A 26,422-nucleotide genomic window follows, 5' to 3' on the forward strand; every position below is an offset into this window, starting at 1 on the left:
TTGAAATTTTTACGATAAATATTACCATCGATTCGATGTTTTAAATTTTTTTAAATAAGTTTTACATAATACATAAAATATTTTATATAAATGATAAAAGTATTTTCTATGGTATTTTAGCCGTATTTATATAGATCTTAAATTTATAATATTGTATAACTAAAATATTATAATTAAATAGGCGCAACAAAAATATAAAAAAAAAAAAACAATTTTTTCTCTCTAAATATGGAAATGAATTTTTAAAATTATTAAGAGAATCTATGTGTATTATTTAATTTAATACAAAAAATTTTAAATTATACATTAACAATGAATATTTTAATTTTTAATTTATATATATTAAAAAATTATAACAGGAAAAATGCTATATTATAATTCTTAATTAAAAAATTAATTGAGTTGATTACTTTTAACAATGATTTTTCTAATTAATAAATTTATGGAACTTATTGAGAAAATTTCATGATTGACAATAATTATAATATAATATTAATATAGTATAGTATTAATAATTTTACATAATAATAAATGGTAATGATACAAAAAAAAACTATCAAATTTTTTTGAATTTTAGTGATGTCAGCATGCGCAATCTCTTTTCTTTCCGCCTGAACCACCATATCCCGATGATCCTTGCAAATCAATTTTATCGGCATCTAAATCGGCAGCACTTATTAATTTATCATTAAGAAGAATCTAAAATAAAACAAAAAATGTATATGTAGTAAATATAAGAATGTGTTGAATAAAATAAAAATTTTTAAAATAAAGATTATGAATTGAGTAATTAATATTATCTCCAATAATAATGAAAATGTTATGTTAGTAAATGACTAGCGTTATTTGGAATATTAGAATAAAAGATTATCAAAATATTAAATTAAGTTAGTATGTGTGTATTTTGAAACTGCACTGTGTTTAAATAAAAATCTACTAAAAATGCCAAAGTTCAAATGTTTTTCTGTGTTCGTTTTTAAAATATGAAATAAATTTCGCGTCAATTTTAATAATATTATGTTTTAAACATTTTATGAAATCAAAGAAGGCTTTAATTACAGCAAATTTTAAAATCAAACAAAATACCTTGTTTACTAGGGCTCTAGCTGCTTCATCTATATTAATATTTTCTTTTGCTGATGTTTCGAACCAACCAGCAAAACCATTTTCTTTAACATATTCATCCATTTTTTCTGGATTTGTAACTAAACCTTGTTTTTCTTGATCGCACTAAAAATAAATTGAAAATATTTTAACAAATTTTTCTTAACACTTAAACTAAATTTATATATAAAAGAAATTAATTACCTTATTTGCCAATAATATACAAGGTATTGGACTACCATCAGGTAATTGAACTTTTGAATCAAGATCTTCTTTCCATTTACTAACACATTCAAATGTTCCACTACGCGTTACATCAAATACAATAAATGCACCAACAGCATCTTTATAATAAACTCTTGTCATATTACCAAAACGTTCTTGTCCAGCAATATCCCATAATTGTAATCTAATAATTGTATTTTGATCCCAATGTAATACTTTTAGTGCAAAATCAACACCAATTGTTGCTCGATAATTTTGACTAAAGAATTTATGAACATATCGTTTAATAAATGATGTTTTTCCAGTACCTAATTCACCTATTATTAATATTTTATATAAATGTTCTCGTTTATCACCACTTGACGTCATTATTGGCTAAAAAATAACAAATTTTGTATTAATAAAAAATAAAAAATTGGAAAAATTATATTAGAAATTAGTCACAATATTTAAAATTAAAATATTTTATTGTAAGTTGTTTTACAAGTGAAATTTTTGGTTATTAACACGTTTATGAAGCAAGATAACCATTATCTTTTTAAGATCTACACACATTTGTGTTTCTTTGCCATATAATAATAAATTATGCTTGAATAATCGCAAGTGAAATGATTTGTGTTGTCCAAACGATATTGTACTTGTTTTTTGTATTTTGGCCCGGGCGAATTTCCATGTATACAAAATTCAAAAAAGTCTTAAATTTATAAATCGTCCATAAACGTGTTAATTCATAAATTTTACATATTTTTTGAAGAGAATTTGTTGTGTCACAAGATTTTAATAGGAAAATATTTACTTTATTGTTACTTACAATAAATAAAAACTCACAATATTTTGAATTTTCTCTAATTCCTTGTAACTTAAATATTTTTTTAACATTTTACATTGCATTTTCAAAAAAAATCTATTATTTATTAAAATTTAATATGAGATTAAAAATTACATAAAAAATTCACAACCGACACCATTTAGTAAAAGTTTAAAACTAACCAAAATATTAAAAAGCTCTAATCCTGATGGTAGTAGACAACAATAATTTTTTTAATGGGTGTATAAAGTTGCAAGATTGCATGAAATTAAGGTCTGCTCTAATTAATTCCTTTTCTTATTGTAAATTTTTTTTTTAATTACAATTTATACAGTTTTTGTTATGTGTTTTAGAATGACATTAAAGATCTACATAAATATTTGCATACAGTGAATGTTATAAAATACAATGTTTGAAGCTATAAATTCAAAAAAATATATACACATACTTATATATACATAAATATTAAGATTCGTTGCAAATTGTACGAATTGCAAAAAAATGAAAGTGAAAATCACCAGCAATTCAGATAAGATAATTTAAATCGCTTATTTATACATAGGAGAAATAAATAAATCAAAATTTTTTATGATGCAAGAACAAGATTTCGAAGCAAAAAAATTGAGAGAATATTTAAATATTATTTTCGATTCTATTGCATTCAATATTCTGAAGTCAAGCAGGACCAAATTAAATAATCAGAGATTATCACAGTCATAGAAGACTGCTGGCAAACAAAAATATGAAATTAATAGCTGGGAATTTTTTTTAGATATTTTCGAATACTTGAGAAAGAAACTGAGTATCAATTTTACAATTTTTTTTTAACATATAGCCGTATATTGTAGATAAGATGTGATTTTTGACAGTAGAGTAAGAAATTGACGCTATAAAAACATATTGTTATCAAAATTAATATTTGGTTCATTACTTCGCCGCATATATCACCATCAAATTTAAAAATTAGTTTATTTTTTCTCCACATGCCTTTATTGGGATTTTTGCAGCCATGCTCTGAATAAATTTACGATTATGTTGCAAATTAATTCTTAAAAATGTTAAACAATTCAAGTCCTGAATATAAAACAAAAGTAAATCACTATTTCTAATATTATTAAATCAAAATAAATTTAGGTTTATTAATAAATTAATATTTTATGAAAGATTACTAACCACATTTTAAGAATTGAAGTTATTTATTAACAATTTTTTCACAAAGCATTTTTGTCTCAAATTACAATCTAATGCCGTCTACCTAATTCTGATTGGGGTCATTATTCTTTATATATAATTATACTACAATAGTATTAGAATTACAGTAATATTTGTAATATTAAACATAACATATTTAATATTTTTACATTTCAAATTTTTAAAAGTAAAGAAACCTTACATGAATACGTCTTTTAAATTGTGGTATTTTTTGATTTTCTTTGATATTGATTTAGATAACTTTATCTTCTAACCAAGTACAAACATAACATACATACATATAAGTATGAACGCATAAATGAATTGAAAAACAAACAGAATCGTACGACAAACATTTTTTTGGCTTAATATTTGGTAATGGTTTGGATACCTTTAAATAAATAACTTTATATACTTAAAATATAAATTCTTCTGGCGAAGTTTCCAAACAATTGATTTATATTAATTCTAAGCCTGAATTATCAATGTTTTATCGTTCATATACGCAGTAAATTCTAGATATGTGCAGCTTACTTAACTCCGTTTTTCTTTTTTAATCAAATTTATATACAATTTACGATATATTTTCCTGATTAAATAAGTATAGATAGTGAAAAATTTATATGTATTCTATAATTCAATTTGTTTTCCGTATAGAACAACTTGTTTTTTGCTTTACAATCATTATATTTTTCATACGACATTTTTGATCAGTGTCTATGTTCTGAAAAGCTTCGCTAGATCTCAAACAACCAAAAGGAAATCAAAAATTATAAAATTTTTTAAACACAAATCAAAATAATTTGGTTAGTAATTTGAAATTTTATGCGATTTGTTGACATTATCCCAGTTTATCGAGTTGTTGTCGCATTTAAACGAGATGGTTATGACTTAGGGATTCCCGCATTAATTGCACAAAATTTTGGAACGACGCGATTTTATAAAGTTCATTGTATGTTTTTTAATATTCTTCATAAATGGGTTATGGTAAGTAGAACTTTTTTGCTTTTTAAAACTTTTTTATTAATTTTCCTTTTTTTCACACAATTTCTATGACAGAAACTGTAGTAAAATAATGAGCAGAAAATTTGATCATTTTGTAGCACACAAATTACATTGAGGAAAAGTTACAACACTATCCGCTAACCGCTATACAACGTAATGAATATTTTGTAAGGTTAACAGTGTAAAAATTATATATGTATGCATTTCAAAAAAGATTGTTTTACTTCATGAAAATTTAAAATTCTATATTTAAGCAAACAACGACATTCGTTAAAATATGAAATGAGTATGGAAAAATTTCATAAACAAACCATTGTCACATAATTTAAGTTCAGATTATAACTTTATAATTTAAATTAAATAACATTTTGCAGTGTTCGTTTCTGTTACATACACATACACCGCTTTATCAACGTTGAGTTCCTTCTAATGCAAAGTTCATGTACTCATGTACTGTAATATTTTTTAAAAAATATTGAAATACATAACACACACAATCTTCAATAATTCTGAAAATTTTGAAATTTCAACATAATCTTCTCTGTTCGCATGTAAACAAAATGACACTGTCTTGTAATGTTATAAAAAATAATTGTATTAAATTTCTAGACTATGACTATTTTAATTTTAATTCGCCTACCATACAACATAAGAGTTAAAATAAAAATACAGGAAATTATTGGAAAAAGGAACTTATAAGGTTTCCTCGACAACATTTTTTCTATGCATGAATGTACGTATCAATAAAAGAGTTGTTATATCATTCACAAGATTATTAATTAAGCAAAAAGAAAAAAAATGTTGGAATATTTAAAAAACACATTCAAATACTTGAGGGATCATAATTTAAAAAACCCGAAACATGAAAAAATTAACTTCAATTTCCACAATTGAAAGAAATCAACCTAATCAATTATAAAAATGTCAAATACGATCGTAACGCAAAGAAAAGAAATTTTACAATTCGTACAATAAAAGACGTGCGCTTACCGCCACCTCATTATCCATAGTTAAATCTCCAAAAGCAGGCATTACCACTAAATATTCCTGTTGCTGCTGTTGTTCTTGTTGATTTTGCTGCTGTTGTTGTGCTGCAATTAATTCAGAATCTAAAGAATATTCACTAATTCCAGATAAATAACTTTCTCTATTAATACTTTCAATTAATTCTCGTTCCTCCTCGTCAGAATAGTAATCGGTTTCGTTACGATTCCTTTTATTTTTGTCAAAACGACGACTTCTAGATGGACTTGGACTAACTGATGGTAATAAAATTGAATCTGGTTGTTGGCTATCTGAAATATTTAATTGGCTGACTGGTTGTGAACGTACAATTTTACCAACTGAAAATTCAATCAGATGATTATTATTGCCACCGTCACTAAATTGATGCTGTTGTTTTGGTGGTGTAGGTGGTGTTGGTGGTAAAGGTGGATAATTTTCTATGTCAAATATAATTTCTTTAGCTTCTATGACACCAATTGATCCACTTAAATTTGGATTTTGTATATTATTTCCAGTTTTTGGATATTGTAATATTTGTTTTGGAGTTTTTTCGATTTGTAAAAGTTCGTCGTCGGTTGGACGAGGTCCTCTTGGATATCTGCGACCACGTTCTGATGATTTATCACGCTGTTGCATCTGCCAATCAGCAGAGGAATCGTTAATTGGTTTTTTAATTTTTTGTTCTTGAACTGGTGTTTTCTTAATAGCACCTTTATTTAGATTAGGACTATTACCTTCTGGTGGTGTTGGTTTTGGTGGTGCACGTTCTGATGGCGGGGTATCTCTTAAACTTTGTGTAATAACAAGTTTTTCTTGTTTTTCGGATGATTTTGTTTGTTCTTTTGGTGAAGAAGATTTAGACAAAGATTTTGCTTTACGCCTTGATTGTCTCTTATTTGTAGATGTTGTTGATGTGACGACCGGTAAAGATGAATGTGACTGTTCTGCTAGAATCAATTTACGTTCACTTGATAATGACGGCGACAATGAAGATGTTTCTTTAGTCGTCTGCTCGACTTCTGTCGCCGTTAAATAATCTTCTTCTCCTGATATCGACGTCGTTGTGGTTGGTAATTTATCGCGATTTTTATCAACACGTTCAATTTTTTTACCTTGTATTGTAATTTGAATTTTTCTAACTTTCTCAAATTTCAATGGATTTTCAGATTCTTTTAATTCTTTTGATGAGTATTTTATTTCACTATTATTATTTTTATTTGAATTTTTACCGGTCTTATCAGTTATGACGAAGTTTACACCATCGCGGCTAATAATATTCTGCTTTTGTTGCAAATTTTTATTATTTTCCTTTTTAAATTCGAATTTTTTTTTATCTTGATTATCTTTTACGTTTGCTTCGTAGTCTTCGTCATTGTCGTAATAGTCATTATTGTTCTCTATATTATTGTCTGTTTCGTTGTCACTTGGCAAATCAATTAAACTAACTTGTGAGAGATTTAAATTATCATTGTTTTCGTATTTTCTGTTTGTAGACGACCCTAGATCTGATAATGGATGATGTTGCAGTGTAGTTGAAGTTTGTGAAGAACTTAAAGTTTCTGATGTAGTTAAAGATGATTTTAATAATTGTTGTTGCTCTTGTTGTTCTTTATTTTCACTACTGCTACTGGATTTTTTAGGTGCTCCACGATACTTTTTAATAGTAAGTGAAAATTTTTTTGATAATTTTGTTTTCTTTTTAGTTTTCTCTTTATCGTCGTTTTTTGGATCAATTTCAATATCTTCACCTGATGTAATTAAACCACCTTCTGTAGGATCAACAGGAGCTTTTTTTCGAGATGATTTTGTACCACGTAATGAACGAAATGCTGAACTTAATCGAGATCTTGATTTTATTTTAGCTGGTGGTGTTAATGGTATTTCTTCTTCAATAATATGTGTTACAGTATCCTCGGAGAATGATTTTTTTAAAAGATTTTTGTGAAAAATTGGTGACGATTCGGAATGTGTTCTTTCAGTTCTCTCTTTGTCACTACTAATATCTAAGGTTTCCTCTAAGGTATTTGTAGAACCAGATCTTTTCATTTTTCATAGAAGCAAGACAATATTGAAGGTTACTTTGTATATCTCCTTTAAAGATTATTCTTGATCTATTATAAATTATTTTTAAATATTCGATGCAATATTTCCATTGCATAGTCCACTTTTATGTTCTGATATTAAGTGCAATGAAAATTAAATGCTACAATAAAATCCTGTCCTCGGTTCACTTATTTTTTTTTTCTTTTGGACTTCTAAGAATATTTTTTTTTAATCCCACATTTTAATTTTAATTTAAAATTTAAAACACTGTTTACAGAAAAATACTGAGAATCCGACCGATATTTTTAATATAATAACGATTATTTCGGTATTTCGAAATTTATGTACTAAAAAAAGGAAAAGTTTTTCATAATATTCTTTTCTAAATATTTATTTTTATTTTATTTTCTATTGCTTAAATTCTATTTTAAACCAACCACAAAGCTACAATGAAATGAAGTCAAAATATCTGATGTCTTAGCTTTTATAAACAATCAAATGTGGTAAGATAAAACCCTCCCTTAGGACAGAAATACAAGTAAAACAACAAGAGCTTTAGTTTTTAATTTTTGGTTTTTTTTGTGTTTCTTGTATTTTACGTATATTACGTGCAAAACCAGTTAGTAAATGCACATGACTATATCGAAATATGAAAACCGTATAAGAATATGTGTATTAATTAGTGTAGGAACATTATGGATATACTTTTCGCAAATAAAGACTAAAAAACTAGTGCAATTTTGTTCTGGTTCTTAATTACTTGTTTATGAATGAAACTGATGACAGCGTAAAGAATTGGGTATCTTGGTAGTATAAGTGTGTTTGTGCTTGGAAAAATAATAATATTATTTAAAGAGCAAAATAAACAGTGGCGGACACGATAATAATTTCCTGCTTATTATGCAAATTATTCGATATTATATATTACGATATTAGTACCAGCGTTTTAAAACATTAGAAAAATCCGTTGACAGTAAAGTTAGAAAAAGGATTTTCCTTTGTTGTTAACTTCTAACTAAAAAAATTCAAGTAGTCAAACAAATGTCAACTTAACTTCCATTATCTTGCTTCTTTTATTTTAAATTAGACTAGAATTTTCTCAATATTCCGACAATTGTTCAAAACAAGTGAATCACAAATAGGCCCGTATTTAAATTTAATGCAAACCTTGTCACTTACGTGCGATATTTTGTATAAATTTTTCGTTGTCATCAGGCAAGATTTTTTTAAGAGAATTTTTTTCTCGATTTTTTAAGAGAAAACGAGAGTTTAAACCATTCTAAAATGTGTGTTTCAATAATAATGTCAACTAATGCTCATATTTAGCACTTAATATACAAAGAAAACAACAAAAAATTAAAATTGCGTGAATATTCGTATTAAATTTCAGCTTTGAATAAATAAAACTATTTTTAATTTTTCCATTATCTTTTTTACCAGATAATTTCGGTTTTTATTTTGAACTTATTAGTGATGCACTTTTTGATCTTAAACTAGAAACTAAAATTTAAAGTTATATAATTTTAAAGGTATGTATTTGAAAAATTATAATGTCGTCGACGCGAATAATGAAATTTAATCCAAGCGAAAACAAATTCAAAAAATAAACACAAATTTTTTAAAATTGCTGCTATATACAAAGATAAGAATGACGAAATTATTTTATTAGAGTAAATAAATTTTATGACTCTTGGTGACTATGAAAAAAATTCCAATGAATGGCTGTCTGTTAGCTCTATCGACCGCTTACCTAATATGATACCCCCAGTTTAGCCGCTGATCCATGACCAATTTGTGTCCAGTTCCCTTGTTTTCGTTCAACTACGACCCCATCATGGTGGCTCCTCACAATAACGACTAAATCATTAGCCTAACCTTACACATTAAACCCGCTATTAGACAGCTTGTACAGTAGAACATTCTTCAGCGAGCACAAAAACAGAGGAGTCAAGGCTTCTTCCTGCGGACAGCCTAGTATATTTTTAAACCTAGCATTTCAATTAAATTATTTAAAATAGCCCCTTTCAAAACAAATAATAAAATTAGGTATTTTACTATAGGAAGAAAGGTAAATTTAAATTGTTTACTTTAAGTAAGTAGGTTTTATGTCAAGGCGTCCTTGTAATTTCTTTTACTTCAGAATTTATAAAATAAAAATTTAATAAAGTCATTTTATATTTTTAAAATATTATAAAAATTGAGATTGATAGTTGCAGTAGGTGTTGTTTATATACCTAATCCTATATTGTAAACAGTAGATTCCTACATTTAGTATTTTCATCGAGCGAATATCGAACCCATTATTGATTGATATTTGTGAAAAATATTGACGATTTGGGGGGTGTGTTTTGAACTGCAGTTTGACATTTTTCCAAGACGAAATGACAAACAAAACAGAGTCGATTCGGCTTTGACAACTCTGACGATTTACAGAACACCAAAAACAAAACATTAGTCGTTCTAAATTTTTACCGACTGTATTGTGTATACAATAGGTAGGTTATGTGATGGCAACAAATTTTGCATATCGAGTTTTCGGTGGGAATGCACTTCTCCATAGTAGGGAAGTGCAAGTAAACTATTTTTAGCAACCTGTCGGTCTGTGTGTGCACGCGTGTATCTCAAGTTCTGCTGGACCAATTTTAATGAAATTTTATATGCAAGTTTATTTCAACCATGGCACGGTTTGATCAACTTTTGGGATATATCAGGCCTCGGGAAGTGAACTTTTTAGCGCGCCTGTTTTACATTTTTGAACATTTTGAAGAAAATATTCAACCGATTTACTTGAAATTTCATATATAAGCTAAGCTCGACCGTCCGCGAAACCTCGTAACTTTTGGAAGAAATCAGGCATCGGCAACTAAATGTTTACTACGGGTCAAATATACATTTTTGCGTATATAAAGAGAAATAATCAGCCGATTTCATTGAAATTTAATATTTGAATTCTTCGTATTAAAACAATGAATATATACATTTTTTGGAAAGATCAGGGCTCGAAATCTGATCTGCGGGCCAATTTTACATTTTTCACCATATCTACGGAACGAATTGATGGAATTTCTTGAAATTTGATATTTGAGTTCTGGTTGAGACCGAAACTAACTGGCGAGCATTTCAGGAAATTCGGGTAGCACAAAGCAAAATTCTACTAAGAGCCAAATTTACATTTTTCTAAGTATGTTAACTATAAGCTTACTAATGTTCAAAAAATTGGAAAGAAATAACAGACATCCTTATAAAAAACGTAAAAAACCTCTTATTTTACATAAAAACGTAAACAACTCTATATTTTTGTCATAGAACCTAATGTGCTCAAACCTTTTATACACAACATAGAATACTTAAAAGTACTCTAGTATCCTCCGTTAAAAATATATAAACTCCGGAATTTTCCACATCGAATGATAAAAACACCATGTCTGGTTTAAAACGTAAAAAACACCTTATTTTACATAAAAACGTAAACAACTTTATATTTTTGTCATAGAACCTAATATCCTCAAACCTTTTATACACAACATAGAATACTTAAAAGTACTCTAGTATCCTCCGTTAAAAATATATAAACTCCGGAATTTTCCATATCAAAGGAAAAAAACTTCATATATATTAAAAAACGTAAAAAACTCCTTATTTTACATAAAAACGTAAACAACTCTATATTTTTGTCATAGAACCTAATGTGCTCAAACCTTTTATACACAACATAGAATACTTAAAAGTACTCTAGTATCCTCCGTTAAAAATATATAAACTCCGGAATTTTCCATATCAAACGAAAAAAACTTCATATATATTAAAAAACGTAAAAACTCCTTATTTTACATAAAAACGTAAACAACTCTATATCTTTGTCATAGAACCTAATGCGCTCAAACCTTTTATACACAACATAGAATACTTAAAAGTACTCTAGTATCCTCCGTTAAAAATATATAAACTCCGGAATTTTCCATATCAAAGGAAAAAAACTTCATATATATTAAAAAACGTAAAAAACTCCTTATTTTACATAAAAACGTAAACAACTCTATATTTTTGTCATAGAACCTAATGTGCTCAAACCTTTTATACACAACATAGAATACTTAAAGGTACTCTAGTATCCTCCGTTAAAAATATATAAACTCCGGAATTTTCCATATCAAAGGAAAAAAACTTCATATATATTAAAAAACGTAAAAAACTCCTTATTTTACATAAAAACGTAAACAACTCTATATTTTTGTCATAGAACCTAATGTGCTCAAACCTTTTATACACAACACAGAATACTTAAAAGTACTCTAGTATCCTCCGTTAAAAATATATAAACTCCGGAATTTTCCATATCAAAGGAAAAAAACTTCATATATATTAAAAAACGTAAGAAACCCCTTATTTTACATAAAAACGTAAACAACTCTATATTTTTGTCGTAGAACCTAATGTGCTCAAACCTTTTATACACAACATAGAATACTTAAAAGTACTCTAGTATCCTCCGTTAAAAATATACAAACTCCGGAATTTTCCACATCGAATGATAAAAACACCATGTCTGGTTTAAAACGTAAAAAACACCTTATTTTACATAAAAACGTAACCAACTCTATATTTTTGTCATGGAACCCAAGATCCTCAAACCTTTATACACAACGAAAAAGAATAATCTTTTAAATTTGTAAACATTTGTAAATAAGTATTTAGAACAACGATTGCAATCTGAACCACTACAATCAAAATCAATAGTAGAATATTTACCGACCGTATTGTGTATGCAATTTTGATGAAATTTTATATGTAAGTTCATTTCCACCATGGCACGGATTGATCAAGTTTTGGGATATATCAGGCCTCGGGAAGTGCACTTTTTAGCGGGCCTGTTTTACATTTTTGACCATTTTAAAGAAACTATTCAACCGATTTGCTTATAATTTCATATATAAGTTTCGCTCGCTCAAAAAAGTTTGAGTTCATATAACAGACTAGTCAATACAACATAACTTATATGGACATAAAAAATAACATACTTGTATTATATAAGCATATAATTTCAGGTCCATATTGCCGTGAGTCTACTGTATTCATTGCACATATCTATATTGTGTACTTTATATTTAAAAAGATAAAAATTCATCAGCCTAAATGTATTTAAAGAACTTTTACCATTTTACATTTTATATACAAGTAAGTGTGTACCATATACATATGTACATATGTAAATTTATTAAATTTTTGGTAAAAACTCGAATAGATAAAAAAAGATAATTTCTTACGTACATATTAAAATAAAGTAAATATAAAGAAACTTATCTTAAATTATAATAAAAAATAAGATGAGAAGAAGAACTTAATCAGAAATTTATTTAAAGCATGTGCAATAAGAAAAATTTTTGGACAAACTATTACAGAGTACTTCATTTAACAATATGAAAGTATTATAAAGCATATATAAAAATTTCTTATAAAAATAGAATTTATGTATTTATCTTACAGGTAAACATTAACTTGTACCTTAAGTTTGAGAGAGGTTTTATACATTATAGGATGACTTTGAAAATAGCAAATACAATAAATGCATCTAACTTAATTCACTCTACATTCTTCTCTTTTAATCGCACGTCAAGTTGGAAAAATCTCTGACTGACGTAAATGCATAATTTTTATTAGGTAGTGGTATATCAATTGTGGAAATTTGGATATCAGAAAGTGGAAATGTCCAGGATACGAGCAAATGTCGACCTGTGCTAATGCAAAACTAAATATTGAAATGGGCTTCCGAGAGCCTACACATCCGAAGACTTATCACGTGTGTATTGTTATTCTTAAAAATACGTATTGCATATAAGGATTGACCTTGAAAGTGACCACTTTTTAAGGATGAATAAAAAATTAAAAACAAATTTCTTTAAATAAATTTCCCGAAACAAAATTTCGTACTTGACACAAGAATTTAATTTCATTATAAATCAAAAACTTCTAAAATTAGTACGTACATTATTCAAATTTAATTTTATTGTTCTAACAATACAATTTTTTTATAGAATTCTGATTCGTTTAGGTATAGAAAATTGACACTCTTGTGAAATATGTATGTTGATTGACACTTCAATTCAAATATTGTCATTCACATTTGATTATCAATGTATGTGTTTATTTGCTCTTAAATGTTATTTTCTTTGTCGTCAAAACACATTAAACATAGATGAAAACCATGATTGCTTTTTGTCTAATTTACGCATGAATAACTTCTGTATGCCTAAATATAAAATGTTATAAATATAGGCGCCTTCATACCTACTTACATTAAATTAAATCTTGCATATTAGAAAATACTAGTAAAGCAAGTTGAAAAATTTACCCAGAATAAAAATTTTATGCCTATACGTACATACATGAATATGTGTGTAAGCTTTATTATATTAAATTTCTGTGGTATATGAACTAAGCCCAACCGTACAAATTAGAAACTAAGTATTTTGATATCTAATAAGAATATTATCAATGTCAAAAATATTGAATTTTTTTCTAATTTTTATTCTTCTTTAATTTTTGCATATATGTATATGTAGCGACATATGTACGTTCACATCATGAATTACATAGTATGTTATGGCCGACATATTAAAGGAAAATAGAAAATGAGAAGAATTATTTAACATCTATTATCCTTGAACGAAATCCCGTGAATATCAAATAACAATAATTTATAATCAAACAATAAAAGGCTTCAGTTATAATTGAATATTAACTAACATGAAGCTTAAGAATTTATTTTCTATTTATAGCTAAAGAAGCTACATATGTATATACATATGTTGCGAATTTTGTGAATATTTTATGCAAATAAAATAACGTGTTGCATTACGTTATGTCTTGAAAGCGACATCTAAGCCGACATACAATAGCCATATCGATCTCCAATAACTTTAACGCAAGCTCTTTCAAACGCAAAATTCGCGAAGAAGTAAGTTCCAATTAAAGCATTGGTTGTAATATGGTAGGGTTGTGAAAGTGCAGAAGATGAATTGAGAGAGTATATGCTAATCATAATTGTCAAGAAGATAACGCGACATGGCAGCTGATTTGACATTTAATTCAATCGAAAGTTTTATCTAAGCAAAAGAAACGCATCATACTCTTTTTCAAGAGTTAGTTTAGTAATTTTTAATCGAGAAAATAAAGTTTTATTTTACAGGGTAGACAACAAGATTTAAGTTTCCTAGTTTCGTAATTATTTTATTTAATTCAATTAATACTGATTAAAGCTACCAGCAATCAGGTTAAACAATTTTTTATAATCTATTGATTCTATTTCATTCAATCAAAAAGCATTTTTAAAAATACATAAAAATTTAATTTTTTATTTTTATCAACATATTTACGTATATACATATATGCATGTATGTTCCAGAAATTAAAATTATTATTTAAATCAATTATTTCAACATAAAAATTAATGAAGAAGAAATGATCTACTGATAATTTGAAATATCAATAAAATAATTTTAGTTTTTCCTGTTACATCATACTTAAATGAAGTAACGTACATATGTATGCTCCATCCCTTATCATTAAAATTTGATTGTTATAATTATTGCTATTTTTTAGAATATGTCAAAATATTTTCCATTCGTTTCTTAAATGATTGACAAAACGTCTCTAATTGCTATTTAAAATACTATATTCTATAATTTAGATTAGAATTTTTTTATTTTAAAAATGGCGTCAATATACACATAATTATTTTTTTATGATAATCATTATTTGTTTTTTTAGTTCAATTGTAAGTCATCATTAAATTTATTAACAGTTTGATACAAAATGTACTTAGTCAGCTTATAATTTAGTAAAATATTTACTCACATATATAATAACAACTACACACTGTACATTAAAAGCGTAATTTTCCCGATTATGTTTTATTTAAGAAGAGTCGCAAAACCCTGCAACCGCACATAATAAATTCAAAAAGTCTACCACGGACATCCTCAAGAGATTCTTCAAAATTCACCAAGAATTGGTGTTTTCCAACGAAACATCTCTTATCGCACTGCCACTCAAACTCCCTAATATTTACGAAAAACACATAGAAGAACAAGCAATATGCAATCTCTTGTGATCGTACCTCACAAAAAATGACTTTTACGGTGCAAATCAGCCGTTCAGACGCCACCGAAATTATAATGCGCTACTGTGTTCCAGCAGTCTGGCAGATATTTCCAAAACCAACTTACCAAACGCTACCCAATCGCAATAGATGTTTAAAAATTATCAGTGTAAATGAAAAACTCCTCTCACTTTCACTTTATGAAATTACAAAGCCGCTCATAGTCAGTATACTGGAACCATTTAAACATCCGAGTCAGTATCCGGTGATACTCATATTTTAAATAGAATAAATTCACATCTTTATAAGGTTTACTGACAACCCACATTCCTTGGATATATTTATTATTTACTAAGGGTTTTTTTCATAAAAAAGCTCATATATAGTTTTATTAAATTTGTAAACCGAGAAAACTAATTACTTATAAATAAATTTAATGAAATGATCCGAATTTACAAATTGTATTAGACTAGGTCAAATTACAATATTGTAGTTAAATTGTGTGCAAATAATGAGTATTAGGTATGGTTATGGATTTTGTTTTATTATTTATTATAGAGAATTTTTATTTCAGAAGTTTAAGTGTGTCAATGGTAATAAACAAATATCAAATGGAGCGTTAAGTACGTTAGTGGCACACGCATACTCAATTTGGAAGTGTAATAAAAACGCACAGTTGTTTTTAAACATAAATAAACATAAGTTTTGAATCAATTCTGATTCATTTATTATTTTTAATATTTTTTGTTTTTTAATATTATAGGTTTTAGATGTGAAGATCATTGAAGATCATATTGCTAATATTAATTACATCTGGATTTATTCTTATAAGAAAAACATGATCGTGCTACACATTATTCGCCTTCACATAATTTCAATAAAACTAATAAAATATAAAATAAAATATGAAAAGATAGAAAAAAATTTTAGAACAATGACAAGGTGCTTGCACTTGTTACAATTTGTAATGAAACATGTATATTTAATTAAAACGTTAAACACTTAGGGTAAACACTTTAATGCCAATCTAAGGGGTGCATTCATTCAATGGTGCATTGATTATTTAAAATGTACGCAAGTTCGTTAATTTCAAAATTAAAAGTTTTATTTTAAAATTTTAATCATATTTACAACAAGTGTTTTGGAAGCTTGGAAACTATTAATAAACTAAAAAACGTGATAATAATAACAAAAAAAGCTTTTTTGAGGCATGGATCGCAAATAAATACATACATACGGTAAGTACAATTGACTATACATACATATATGGTTGAAAATTCTATGAAAAGTGAATTTTGATTATAGACGCAAGAGTGAAATAATTTCACGTTTAACCTTTTATATAAAGCACTTAAATAAAGTGTGTATATAAAAAAGAGAAATTATTCAAAAATAAGTTTTGAATTCACAATGATATCCAAAACAATACATAGAGTAAGTAAAGAACTCTCGGAAATCTATTCACAATAGAGTTTCTGTTAAATATTTAAAAATTTGTCTAAATAAATTATTAAAATATTAAAATAAAAGTGGGAGCAATTCAATGCTAATGCAAACTGAAGCTGTTGGAAATTTTGTAAGCTACAAATTAGTTTACATTTGCGTGAGTGTCATGTTTGACATTTGCGAAAATATTATTTCCACACTAATTTCTAAAAGATTATCTATATTATTTGAATCAAATTAAATTAAGTGCACAGCTTTACTTTATTTTCATTATGCAAAAAATGTTAACGTTTACATATGCACACGGAAACTAATGAATGAATGAGGTATACTATAAAGCAAATAAAAATAAAACAATATTTCCGAGTATTTCAAAAATAATTTTTTTTTTGCTTTATTACGCTTACGCTTATTTTTGCACTGTTACCAAAAATTACGAAATTAATACAGAAACGTATATTGAATTTTAATTAACATTAAATCTATTTATTTAGAGAAAAAGTAAGCACAACGCGATTACATACGTCATAGGGTAGATAAAAAATTATTTTTTGTTTTGCATGAGCATTTGATTTAAATTTGTGGCTAGTTTTTTGTAATCTTATATCAACGCAAATTTAGTGACTTAAAAGTCCTAAATGACTTAAAGCCTAGTTGAAATTCCCCGCACTGCATAGTTTTTAAAATATTCTTAATATGTAATTCGTGAAAATATTAAAAATTGTGTGCTTCCGCCCATTTTTTAATGTTGTGTTCGGTTATACATGTGTACGTACTCATAAAAAGTTCTATATGTAAACTAGGCCGACGTCACTTTCACTTTCTATAAAATATATCTATAACTAGAAAATTCGATTGAATAATTTATATTTAAAATAATAAAAACAGACCAAGTTGAAAAAAAGCAAATTATACAAGATAAGTCAATTAAATAATTAAAAATAATTGAAGAGTAAATAACAAAAATAATTAAATTTATTTTTGATTCAATATTTTAAAGGCTAATGACTCACTTAAAATAGATACAGTATTTTTTTACATATGTACATTATGTTCATATATTTATATAGACTTTTGTGTACCCAAGTAAACATAGCATTAATATAAACAGCATACTACTCGTAAATCAAACTTTCGAAATTCAATTTACATTAAATTCTTGATAAGGCCAAAAGTAAAATACGTAATTCATCCCCGTCAAATTATTTCAAAAAATATTTACTTACGAGTACAAGTAAATTATACAAATATGGATACAGTTTTTATTTGGAGTGTTTCAATATTTCGAATTAACAATTTTTACTTAAAAGCAATTAAGTAAATAAGAAAATATAAAACTTCGTTGGTGTTATTGTTACTTAAGCAAAATATTAATAAGGAACACAACAGTGAAAAGAAAGTACGACTTTAAAGTAAGAACAAATCTAGTCCACGTATTGATATGGATTTTATTATTTAACACAAGATTCTAGTACCAGTGCTACTGGTCTGATATCATTTTCTCTTTCTAATATTCATAATAAAATAGTGTAAGTTGGAACCGTTCGAATTAAGTAAGGTATATTCAGTGCTGTTCTTACGTTATATTGTGGATCTATATTGTGGACCTTCTTACTCAGAGGGCCTTTCCTTAGATTAGATTAAATAGATCCTTTCCTTAGATTAGATTAAATGTCAGATAACATTTCACCGCAACCCAAGGGTCGATTCATCGTGCTCCCTCTTACAACAATCACGCCTAAAGCACTACATCGAAACCTATGCCTCTGCCGAGTTCGAGTGTTTTGTGGCGATCGACACCAAGAGACTTCCATCTGCTGTGGATGATGCTGAACACCCACCAAAAGGTGCATCAAAGTCTTCTCCATTCCCTTGTCTTTCAAGGAAACGTTCTTATTTGACTCCTGAGAAGTCAATATCCTGTTAGGAAGCTCGTGAGCATTTCATCTGGTTCCTACCCATACGTATTATTTTCCTATACCGTTTCTGATCATTATTGCCCTGAAATTTTTTGGCCTCCCTTAGCCCAGGACAGAATCTCCATAACAGCGACCTCGTCCCTTCTGTCTCCTTGCTGAGTTCCTTCAGGATTCCTTTCGGACCAATTGGAGAAATAAATTCCGGTTCCATAAGGGATTTTTTGGCCCCCCTCTTCACTAGCACGCTCATTACCCTCTATAACAACGTGCTTCAGCACCCAGTACAATGTAACTAGTTCTTCTTGCCTAATTCATTAAGCCTATCAAAACAGCCTAACTGTACCCTTTAGGTCTCCGAGCATGAGCTCAAAACTCTTATAGCAACGCAACTGTTCAACATGATTGCTATGTCTTGTTGCCGATAAACTCTTTCCACATTAAAACATAATTAAAATAGATCCTTATACGCGGTTGCGTTGCACTGTTACACCAGTTGTACATATCTAGAGACATCTACAGCATGTGGATCAAAAAAACCATTGAACATAATTTGACAGTTCTGACAACCGATATTCACTATTGGAGCTAGTGTATTTTTGTAAAAATAAAAATTACTAAAAATAAAATAGATAACAAAAAATCTGGTTGAAAAAGAAAAGTCGTTCTGTGCAATTCACAAGAGCATCATTTCAAAGCATCTTACATGTACATACATATGTACATATTCATAAACATGTACATATACTATATATTTGTTTACGTATCCGCAGAGATATTTTTCAGACATTCTATTGGCGCAATAAGTCTAGGTCAAATTTTATTATCAATTCTATGTAGAGTTTTAAATTAATTTTTAATTTATGTATATTTTTTTTTTGATGAACTTTTAATTATCAGGACGTTATATCTGCACATTTTATATATACACATGTATATATGTAAGTTGTGCTTACATTTAAAACAAAAAATATAATGTAATTGATTTTTATACAGTCATTAAGCACACAAATTAAAATATTCCAAAAATATTAAAAACAAAACAATTATGAATTTGAATTAAACTTAAATTGTCGCAGAGAACTTGTGCTACTTTCACATGTTATTTAGTAAAAAATAATGTTGTTTTGTGAATCTAAGTCATTGTATCTTTTTAAGTAATTATGCTGATAGCATTGAAATTAGAAATTATGATTTTTTGATTATAGAAGCACGTACGTACAACATTAACTATATTTTTATCACACAAACAAATTAGTAATTATTTTATATCGCATATAAATCCGTGACTTCAAAATTGCAATAATATACGACTGTGACACACATTTCAGCTCAACAGCTGTAATTTTCTTTTTAAAATCAGTAATGAATCTTACAAAAACTTACCCCATTTATTCCATTTTTAACAATTTCATTCATTGTAAGTGCTTCGAACGCTTGTTCTATTTCTTTATTACTATTAAATGAATTACAACGTTCTTTTGAATTATTTCCAAATTTAATTTTAGGTTTTTTATTAATAATTGTATTAAAATTATTATTATTTATTTTATTAATATATTTATCAATTCCTTTTCGTGTTGTAATTGTTTTCTTATGTAATTGTGCCGGATTATTATGAATTTTTGAATTTGTATATTTAATTTTTCTCTTATTACCTTTAAGATGATCAGCTAACTTATGATAATCACCTGATAATTTTAGATTACAATTTAAACAACAACAATAATTCAGTTTAATTTGTTGATATCTTTTCTTTTTTCTACTACTACTTCTATTATTATTACTGTGAGTACTAGTATTGCTTTTTTTATTATTGCTTTTTTTACTATTGTGATTATTTACATTACATTTTACTTTCGTTGAATAATGTACTTTTCCTGGTGTTTTAATTAATAATGATGATGAATTAAGTTTAGATATACAATTTGTTGTGTTTCTGTTGTTACTATCATCAATATCAGTAGATGTACTGTTGAATAATAGATCAGTTTCACGATAGGATACAGCTACAACACGACCTATAGAAATTGCCATAAAATGCAGTAACTCTATTTAATTAAAATATTAAAATGTAAATATGTGAAATATTTATGAATAATTAAAATATTAAAAATTTTAATTTTTAAATTGTGAATTTTTTTAATTTTGTGCAATTGCAGTTTTATTATTTTTATTCGAGATTTTATTTATGATTGTATGCCTGTTTTAAAAATTTTGTTTTTAAATTTTAATTGAGAATTCAAAGTTCACAACACAATCACAAAATTATTTTTGTCTGCTGCTATGCTACACACAACCATATATAAAATTTTGGTGTTTTTTTTTTTTTTGGTTTGTTTTGCACTCAGATAACGTTTATCTATTCGGTTTTTGCTTCGTTTTTATTCAATATTTTATGAGTTGTTAAGCTTTTAATTGAGTTAAAAGTTCAGTTGCACTTTGTCTTTAAGATTAATTTAATAAATTTATTTATGAGCTGAAAATAACATGCGAGAATTGTTAATGAATGAGATTTTTTTTTACATTTTAATTTTTTTAATTGTACTTTTCTTAAAGTTCATAGAAATAATAAAAAAAAATTTCTGCTCGAATTTTTATATTTTTGAAACTTGATACATTTAGTGTAAAGACGTCCAATTATGAATAAATTTTTAAAATAAAAAGGTCCACTTTGTTTGAAAGCTGATAACAAACTAAAATTATTAAAAATTTTACTTCAATGTTAAGGCTAGAGCAATAACGATAACTAAAAGATTGTAGGTACATGCATAGGTAAGAGAAAGGACGTTGACTAACACTCAATATTTTTTATTATCAGCAAATACAGTTAGCTAACTAATTGTGATAAACAAAAGAAAAGAAATAAATAATTTCTCTTAAAAGATATTGAAGAAAAAAATAATTGGGATTTTCCCTTAAGTACCATTTTTGTTGCAATTGCATGCAATTGAATATAATAAATGCATTCAGATGTGTGTGTATATATCGCAACTGTTTTAAATATAATATTTAAGAGCAATACCATGGTCTTTGATGGCATTTGAATCTGCAAATTGTCACTCAATGCCCTATTATAAATATTATCAAATAAAATTCAATTTAATGTTTTTTTACAATAAAATGAACTTGTAAGTGAGCATAATTTATGGTAGATTTAAAAATTGTGCATGCTTCAAATCCATTCCGATCCGATATTGATAAAAGGTACACAAAACCACACAATTTAATATATGCAATGAGATTTTCAACCTGACCACTAAATATAGCAAAATTTTTCAAAGAAATTTATGATATAGTGCACGTTTACATATACTTTATTTGCATTTTAATTGTATAATGCATTAACTTTACATATGTAATATTCCTTTATTACTGTGTAAGAATTACAATAATTATGCATGTTAATTTCATGAATATTTAAAATTTATTTCACTTAATAAATAAAAAATATCACGCGTGTATAATTTAGAAAAAAACTAATTCTTTATGTAACTTTGTAGTTAATAATGAACTAGGTCAATATGCAACTTAATATTAGCTTTTCTTATACATTAAATAATATGTAAACATAGAGGCAGCATAATCTATGAGCATAATAAACATATTATTGACATAGTCTGTGTCATACACTTAGACTTTAATTTATTTATCTTATACAGCAATAACGTAGTTAAAAATTCCACAAGGATTTTTATTCTCTGAAAGATAGAAAATTTTGAAAATGGAAAAGTTTCGGTGTCTCAATTCTACTCTAGATATATGTAGATAATATAAACAAAGTAAAATGTAATCTCACAAACAAACATTTTTCTAAGAAATTTTAAGAAAAAAAACCCTACAGTATGGATATGTTCTAATAAAAAAGATATGGTTGATTAACATCAAGATGAAACTAATTTTTTACTTTTAAGGCCTGTGTTAAAACTCAACACTGAAACCTAAAAAATTTTGTGATATAGTTTATTTTTTTGTATTTAATTCTAGTAATTCATTAATAATCTTCATAGGTACCGTAGAACTATACAGGGAAACTCATTTCGGAAAGCTTTTAATTTTAACATTTTTCCTAAACACTTATACATATATACTAAAATGCGATTTTTTATTGTCGTTTTAGCGATTGTTAACACAATTGCAATTTCTTTGCAATTAGAAATCAATATAGATCGGAAGTTTTTCATCTGAACTTCTAAGCTTGCGTCTATCTACCTACATACACCTATGAATATAAAACGAATAATAAATCTACATAAAAAATATTACAATTTAAACTATTTAGCAGATTACGTTTTTAAAACGATATTTCGAAATTAAAAATATTTTTACATAGCTTCATAATGAGTAAATATTTGAAGTATGTATATATATATACACATGCATATACATATATATTATGCGCGGCATAATTTTCAACCGCAATAACAATACGTTAATTATAATGATATTTTGTATTTTGTTTCATTTATTTTTAATTATTAAAAAATATTCAAATTATTCAATTAAGTATTTTTATCTTCTAAGAATTTTTCATTTATTGAGATAATAGCGAATATATCGAAATAATAGAGTAATACAAGCGCTGCATTGAGAAAAAAAAACATCTACAACAAAACAGAAATTGAATTTTAATATTTAATTAAAAAAAAATTAAGAACAAATTCACATCGATATTCAAAATTTTTGTATTACAAATTATTTTATTAAACTATAAATTTTAGAAATTCTCCAAACTGTGTATGAAATCAATCAATGAAATTTATTGTGAAACTTCAATTTATTACAATTAATTTTATTTTTAATATGCGAAAAATTTTAAAAATAAAATTTTAGTTTTTTAAAGAATTAGGTGCTATTCAAATCCAGTTTACATGACATATTAGACGTCATTTTCTTACAAAGGAAATGTTCAGAGATATTACTTAGGTATGTATGCATGCATGTGTTTTGTAAGTAGATATAAATAATTATTATAATTAAGTGGTTTCACAACACAATATCAGCTTATAAATAATTAAATTTTGTTCCTTATATTTGAGTCACTCCAATTAATTTTCTTAAAATTGATTTGCAAACTTTAAAATGGTCGTTTTAAATCTTAAAACATTATAAATGACTTTGTTATTTTTTAATTTTTATTATTTAAATTTTGTATTTTTGGTTCTATTTAATTAAATTATAATTTAGTTTTAAGCAAATATTTAAAATTAATTATGTATTTTTAAGCACTTTATAATTAAATTCCAATGCAAAAATTCGGAATTTAAAATTTTCATAATTCAAGAAAAAAATTTTTCATACTCATACAAATATCCTTTCAAACTCGAATTTAATTATAAACTGATAATTAAGTCAAAAATAAAATTCAAGAAGGCATGATTCAAAATAAAATTCACAGCAAAATATTTGCATTTTGATTAATTCTTTTGTAGAATATATGTATATTTTATATACGTAGACATGTTTGTATGTACATAATTTAATATGTCACAATTCAGCTAGATATCGCATATGTATATATCTATGTATATATATATGTATGGATGTATACAAATGAAAGTTTTATCAAAAAATAATGTGATGCTTTTAGCAAATTTTATCTCTTTTTTTTTTAAATAACTGCGTTCTTTAACGAATATAAAATTTAACATTTTTATAAATTTAGATCAGAGGAATTAAGATGCCAAGTTAGGAGCTTGCATGAAAATCCCTAAAATGAACCCTAACTTTATAATTAAGCTATAATACAGTACTAATACATTATTCTTATGAGTTTAGTTTCTGAATTGCGTATTAATACCGTATTTCAGCGATTTTTGAAACCAGCTGAATTTAATTTAATTAATTGACAAGACAATTTCAAATTTGTGATCAATGACCCTTGAGTTTGTTTATTTCAAAATATAAAAAAAATATATACATACATATGTACGTATATTTTTTATATTTTAATTTCAAAAAATTTTAATATTTTAGCTGCAATAAAAAGTTCCAGCATTGTAATATATAAAATATATGCATGTATGTAGATATGTTAATAACTTAATTTTTATTCATTAAAATTATTATTTTGTACACTAAATATTTTGCATACATACCTCTGTCAAGTATAAATTTTCATTTCCACGATTGACAATTATAAATAAAATTGAAAACTTCCCGAATTAAAAATGGTTCTTAATTCCTGGTTTTTGTAAATTTTTTAAACATACATTTATTTACTTTCAAAATAATCAAAATAATTTTTTTAATTTTATTTTTCTTGATTGATAATATTGGGAATATTCATTCGAAAATTTTTATTATTTTCGAAAGGTACATAGGTACATGTGTACCATATTCTTATAATTTCATTAAATTTTTAAAAATTAATCATTTTGGTGAATTCAAATAAAATTAAAATTTAATTTCGGTGACAACTAGTCGAAATTAAAAAATTTTTCACTATTATAAATGTTTATAATAATAATTTTGTTTTTTAAATTTAAACAATTAATTAAAAGTCACAGTTTCCCAATAATTAATAAATAAATAATAAAAGTACAGAGCAGAGCGTGTTTAAACTTTAAACTGTTAAAAGTAAAATATCGTACTGAACTAGGCATATAATTGCTTCAACATTCCAGTCGATTATATTACAGAAAAATATATATACATATATGTATGTATAAAAGTTTATAAAAATTTCTTAGTTCATTTCATGCATGTACTATGATGTAGCACGTTATAAAATTTACATGCTCGATTAAAGCTATTGTGAATTAAGCTTTGTAAAGGAAAATATTGACATTAAATAAAATATGTACATATATTTATAATACATACAATATATTTTTAGAAACTATAGACATACGTATGTACAACAAATGTACTTGATTCCATCAAAACTATTCAACTGTGTAGATAATATTCTGTAATGTAGAATTTGTAGAACAAATTGTATGACATTTGAATTTTGTTTTATTTTTTTTTTGTATATAAGGAGACTAGGAGAAGAAAAGTGAGTGTAAACATATTTTAAAATTTTTTTATTCTCTGGTTTTAAAAATTTCATATTTACATACACATAAAAACGTTATCATTTTATCATTTGATTTGTGTTATTCACATTATTATTTTAATACACAGCGTTGCTTTTCCAATCAACCATTCTATATATCATTGCAAGGAATAAATTTATCTTATTTGATTTCTGCTTTTTTTAAAGTACATGCTTCTAAAAACATTGGAGAAGTAACCGTTATTTACTAACACTGTATAATATAAATAAAATGTACATACTGTCAATTTACATCATATTTTCCATATTTAACAAATAGAGAGTATTCAAAATTAAAAAAGAGAAAATTTTGTATTAAATATTAAGTTAAGTAGTTTTCTTTTCTTTTGATTTAATTTCTCTGAAAGTAACCATATACGAATTAAGAGAAATAAAACGATGTGGTAAAAATAAAAGACGAACCGTGAATATATATATGTATTTATAAAACTAGAATTTTCCTAAAGGAATTAAAAATTCGCCAAATCTAAAAAAAATCTTTAAAGTAAAGTGAAAATTTCCATTGATTCGACAAATTGGTA

At 26.1% G+C, this 26,422-nt stretch overlaps 1 protein-coding gene across 6 annotated transcripts; it reads right to left on the minus strand.

The window, feature by feature from the left end:
- On the minus strand, window positions 1-25,062 carry LOC129607232 (ras-related protein Rab-32). Of its 6 annotated transcripts, none has more exons than XM_055518059.1 (5): window positions 5,491-7,817; window positions 5,324-5,424; window positions 1,309-1,704; window positions 1,087-1,230; window positions 20-699 (listed from the first exon to the last, which is right to left on the minus strand). In XM_055518059.1, the coding sequence occupies exons 1-5, from the start codon at window positions 7,382-7,384 to the stop codon at window positions 583-585; spliced, it is 2,652 nt and encodes an 883-aa protein (XP_055374034.1). In that variant the 5' UTR covers window positions 7,385-7,817; the 3' UTR covers window positions 20-582. The 6 variants fall into 6 exon arrangements, with proteins under 6 accessions (XP_055374032.1, XP_055374034.1, XP_055374037.1 ...); XM_055518060.1 differs by having other exon boundaries at window positions 38-699; window positions 5,369-5,424; window positions 5,491-7,609; XM_055518057.1 differs by having other exon boundaries at window positions 1-699; window positions 5,324-7,818.
- Between the last annotated feature and the right edge of the window lie 1,360 nt (window positions 25,063-26,422).

This window comes from Condylostylus longicornis, unplaced genomic scaffold (genome assembly GCF_029603195.1).
Source record: "Condylostylus longicornis isolate FDR11 unplaced genomic scaffold, ASM2960319v2 ptg000027l, whole genome shotgun sequence".
Lineage (NCBI taxonomy): Eukaryota > Metazoa > Arthropoda > Insecta > Diptera > Dolichopodidae > Condylostylus > Condylostylus longicornis.

What these genes read in the sequence shown, in the direction of transcription:
- LOC129607232 (XM_055518057.1), bottom strand. Translation starts at nt 7,384, where the DNA reads ATGAAAAGATCTGGTTCTACAAATACCTTAGAGGAAACCTTAGATATT. An exon ending in CTATGGATAATGAGGTGGCG is followed by an intron (nt 1,705 to 5,323) that starts GTAAGCGCACGT and finishes GTTATTTTTTAG; the next exon opens with CCAATAATGACGTCAAGTGG. An exon ending in CTAGAGCCCTAGTAAACAAG is followed by an intron (nt 700 to 1,086) that starts GTATTTTGTTTG and finishes GTTTTATTTTAG; the next exon opens with ATTCTTCTTAATGATAAATT.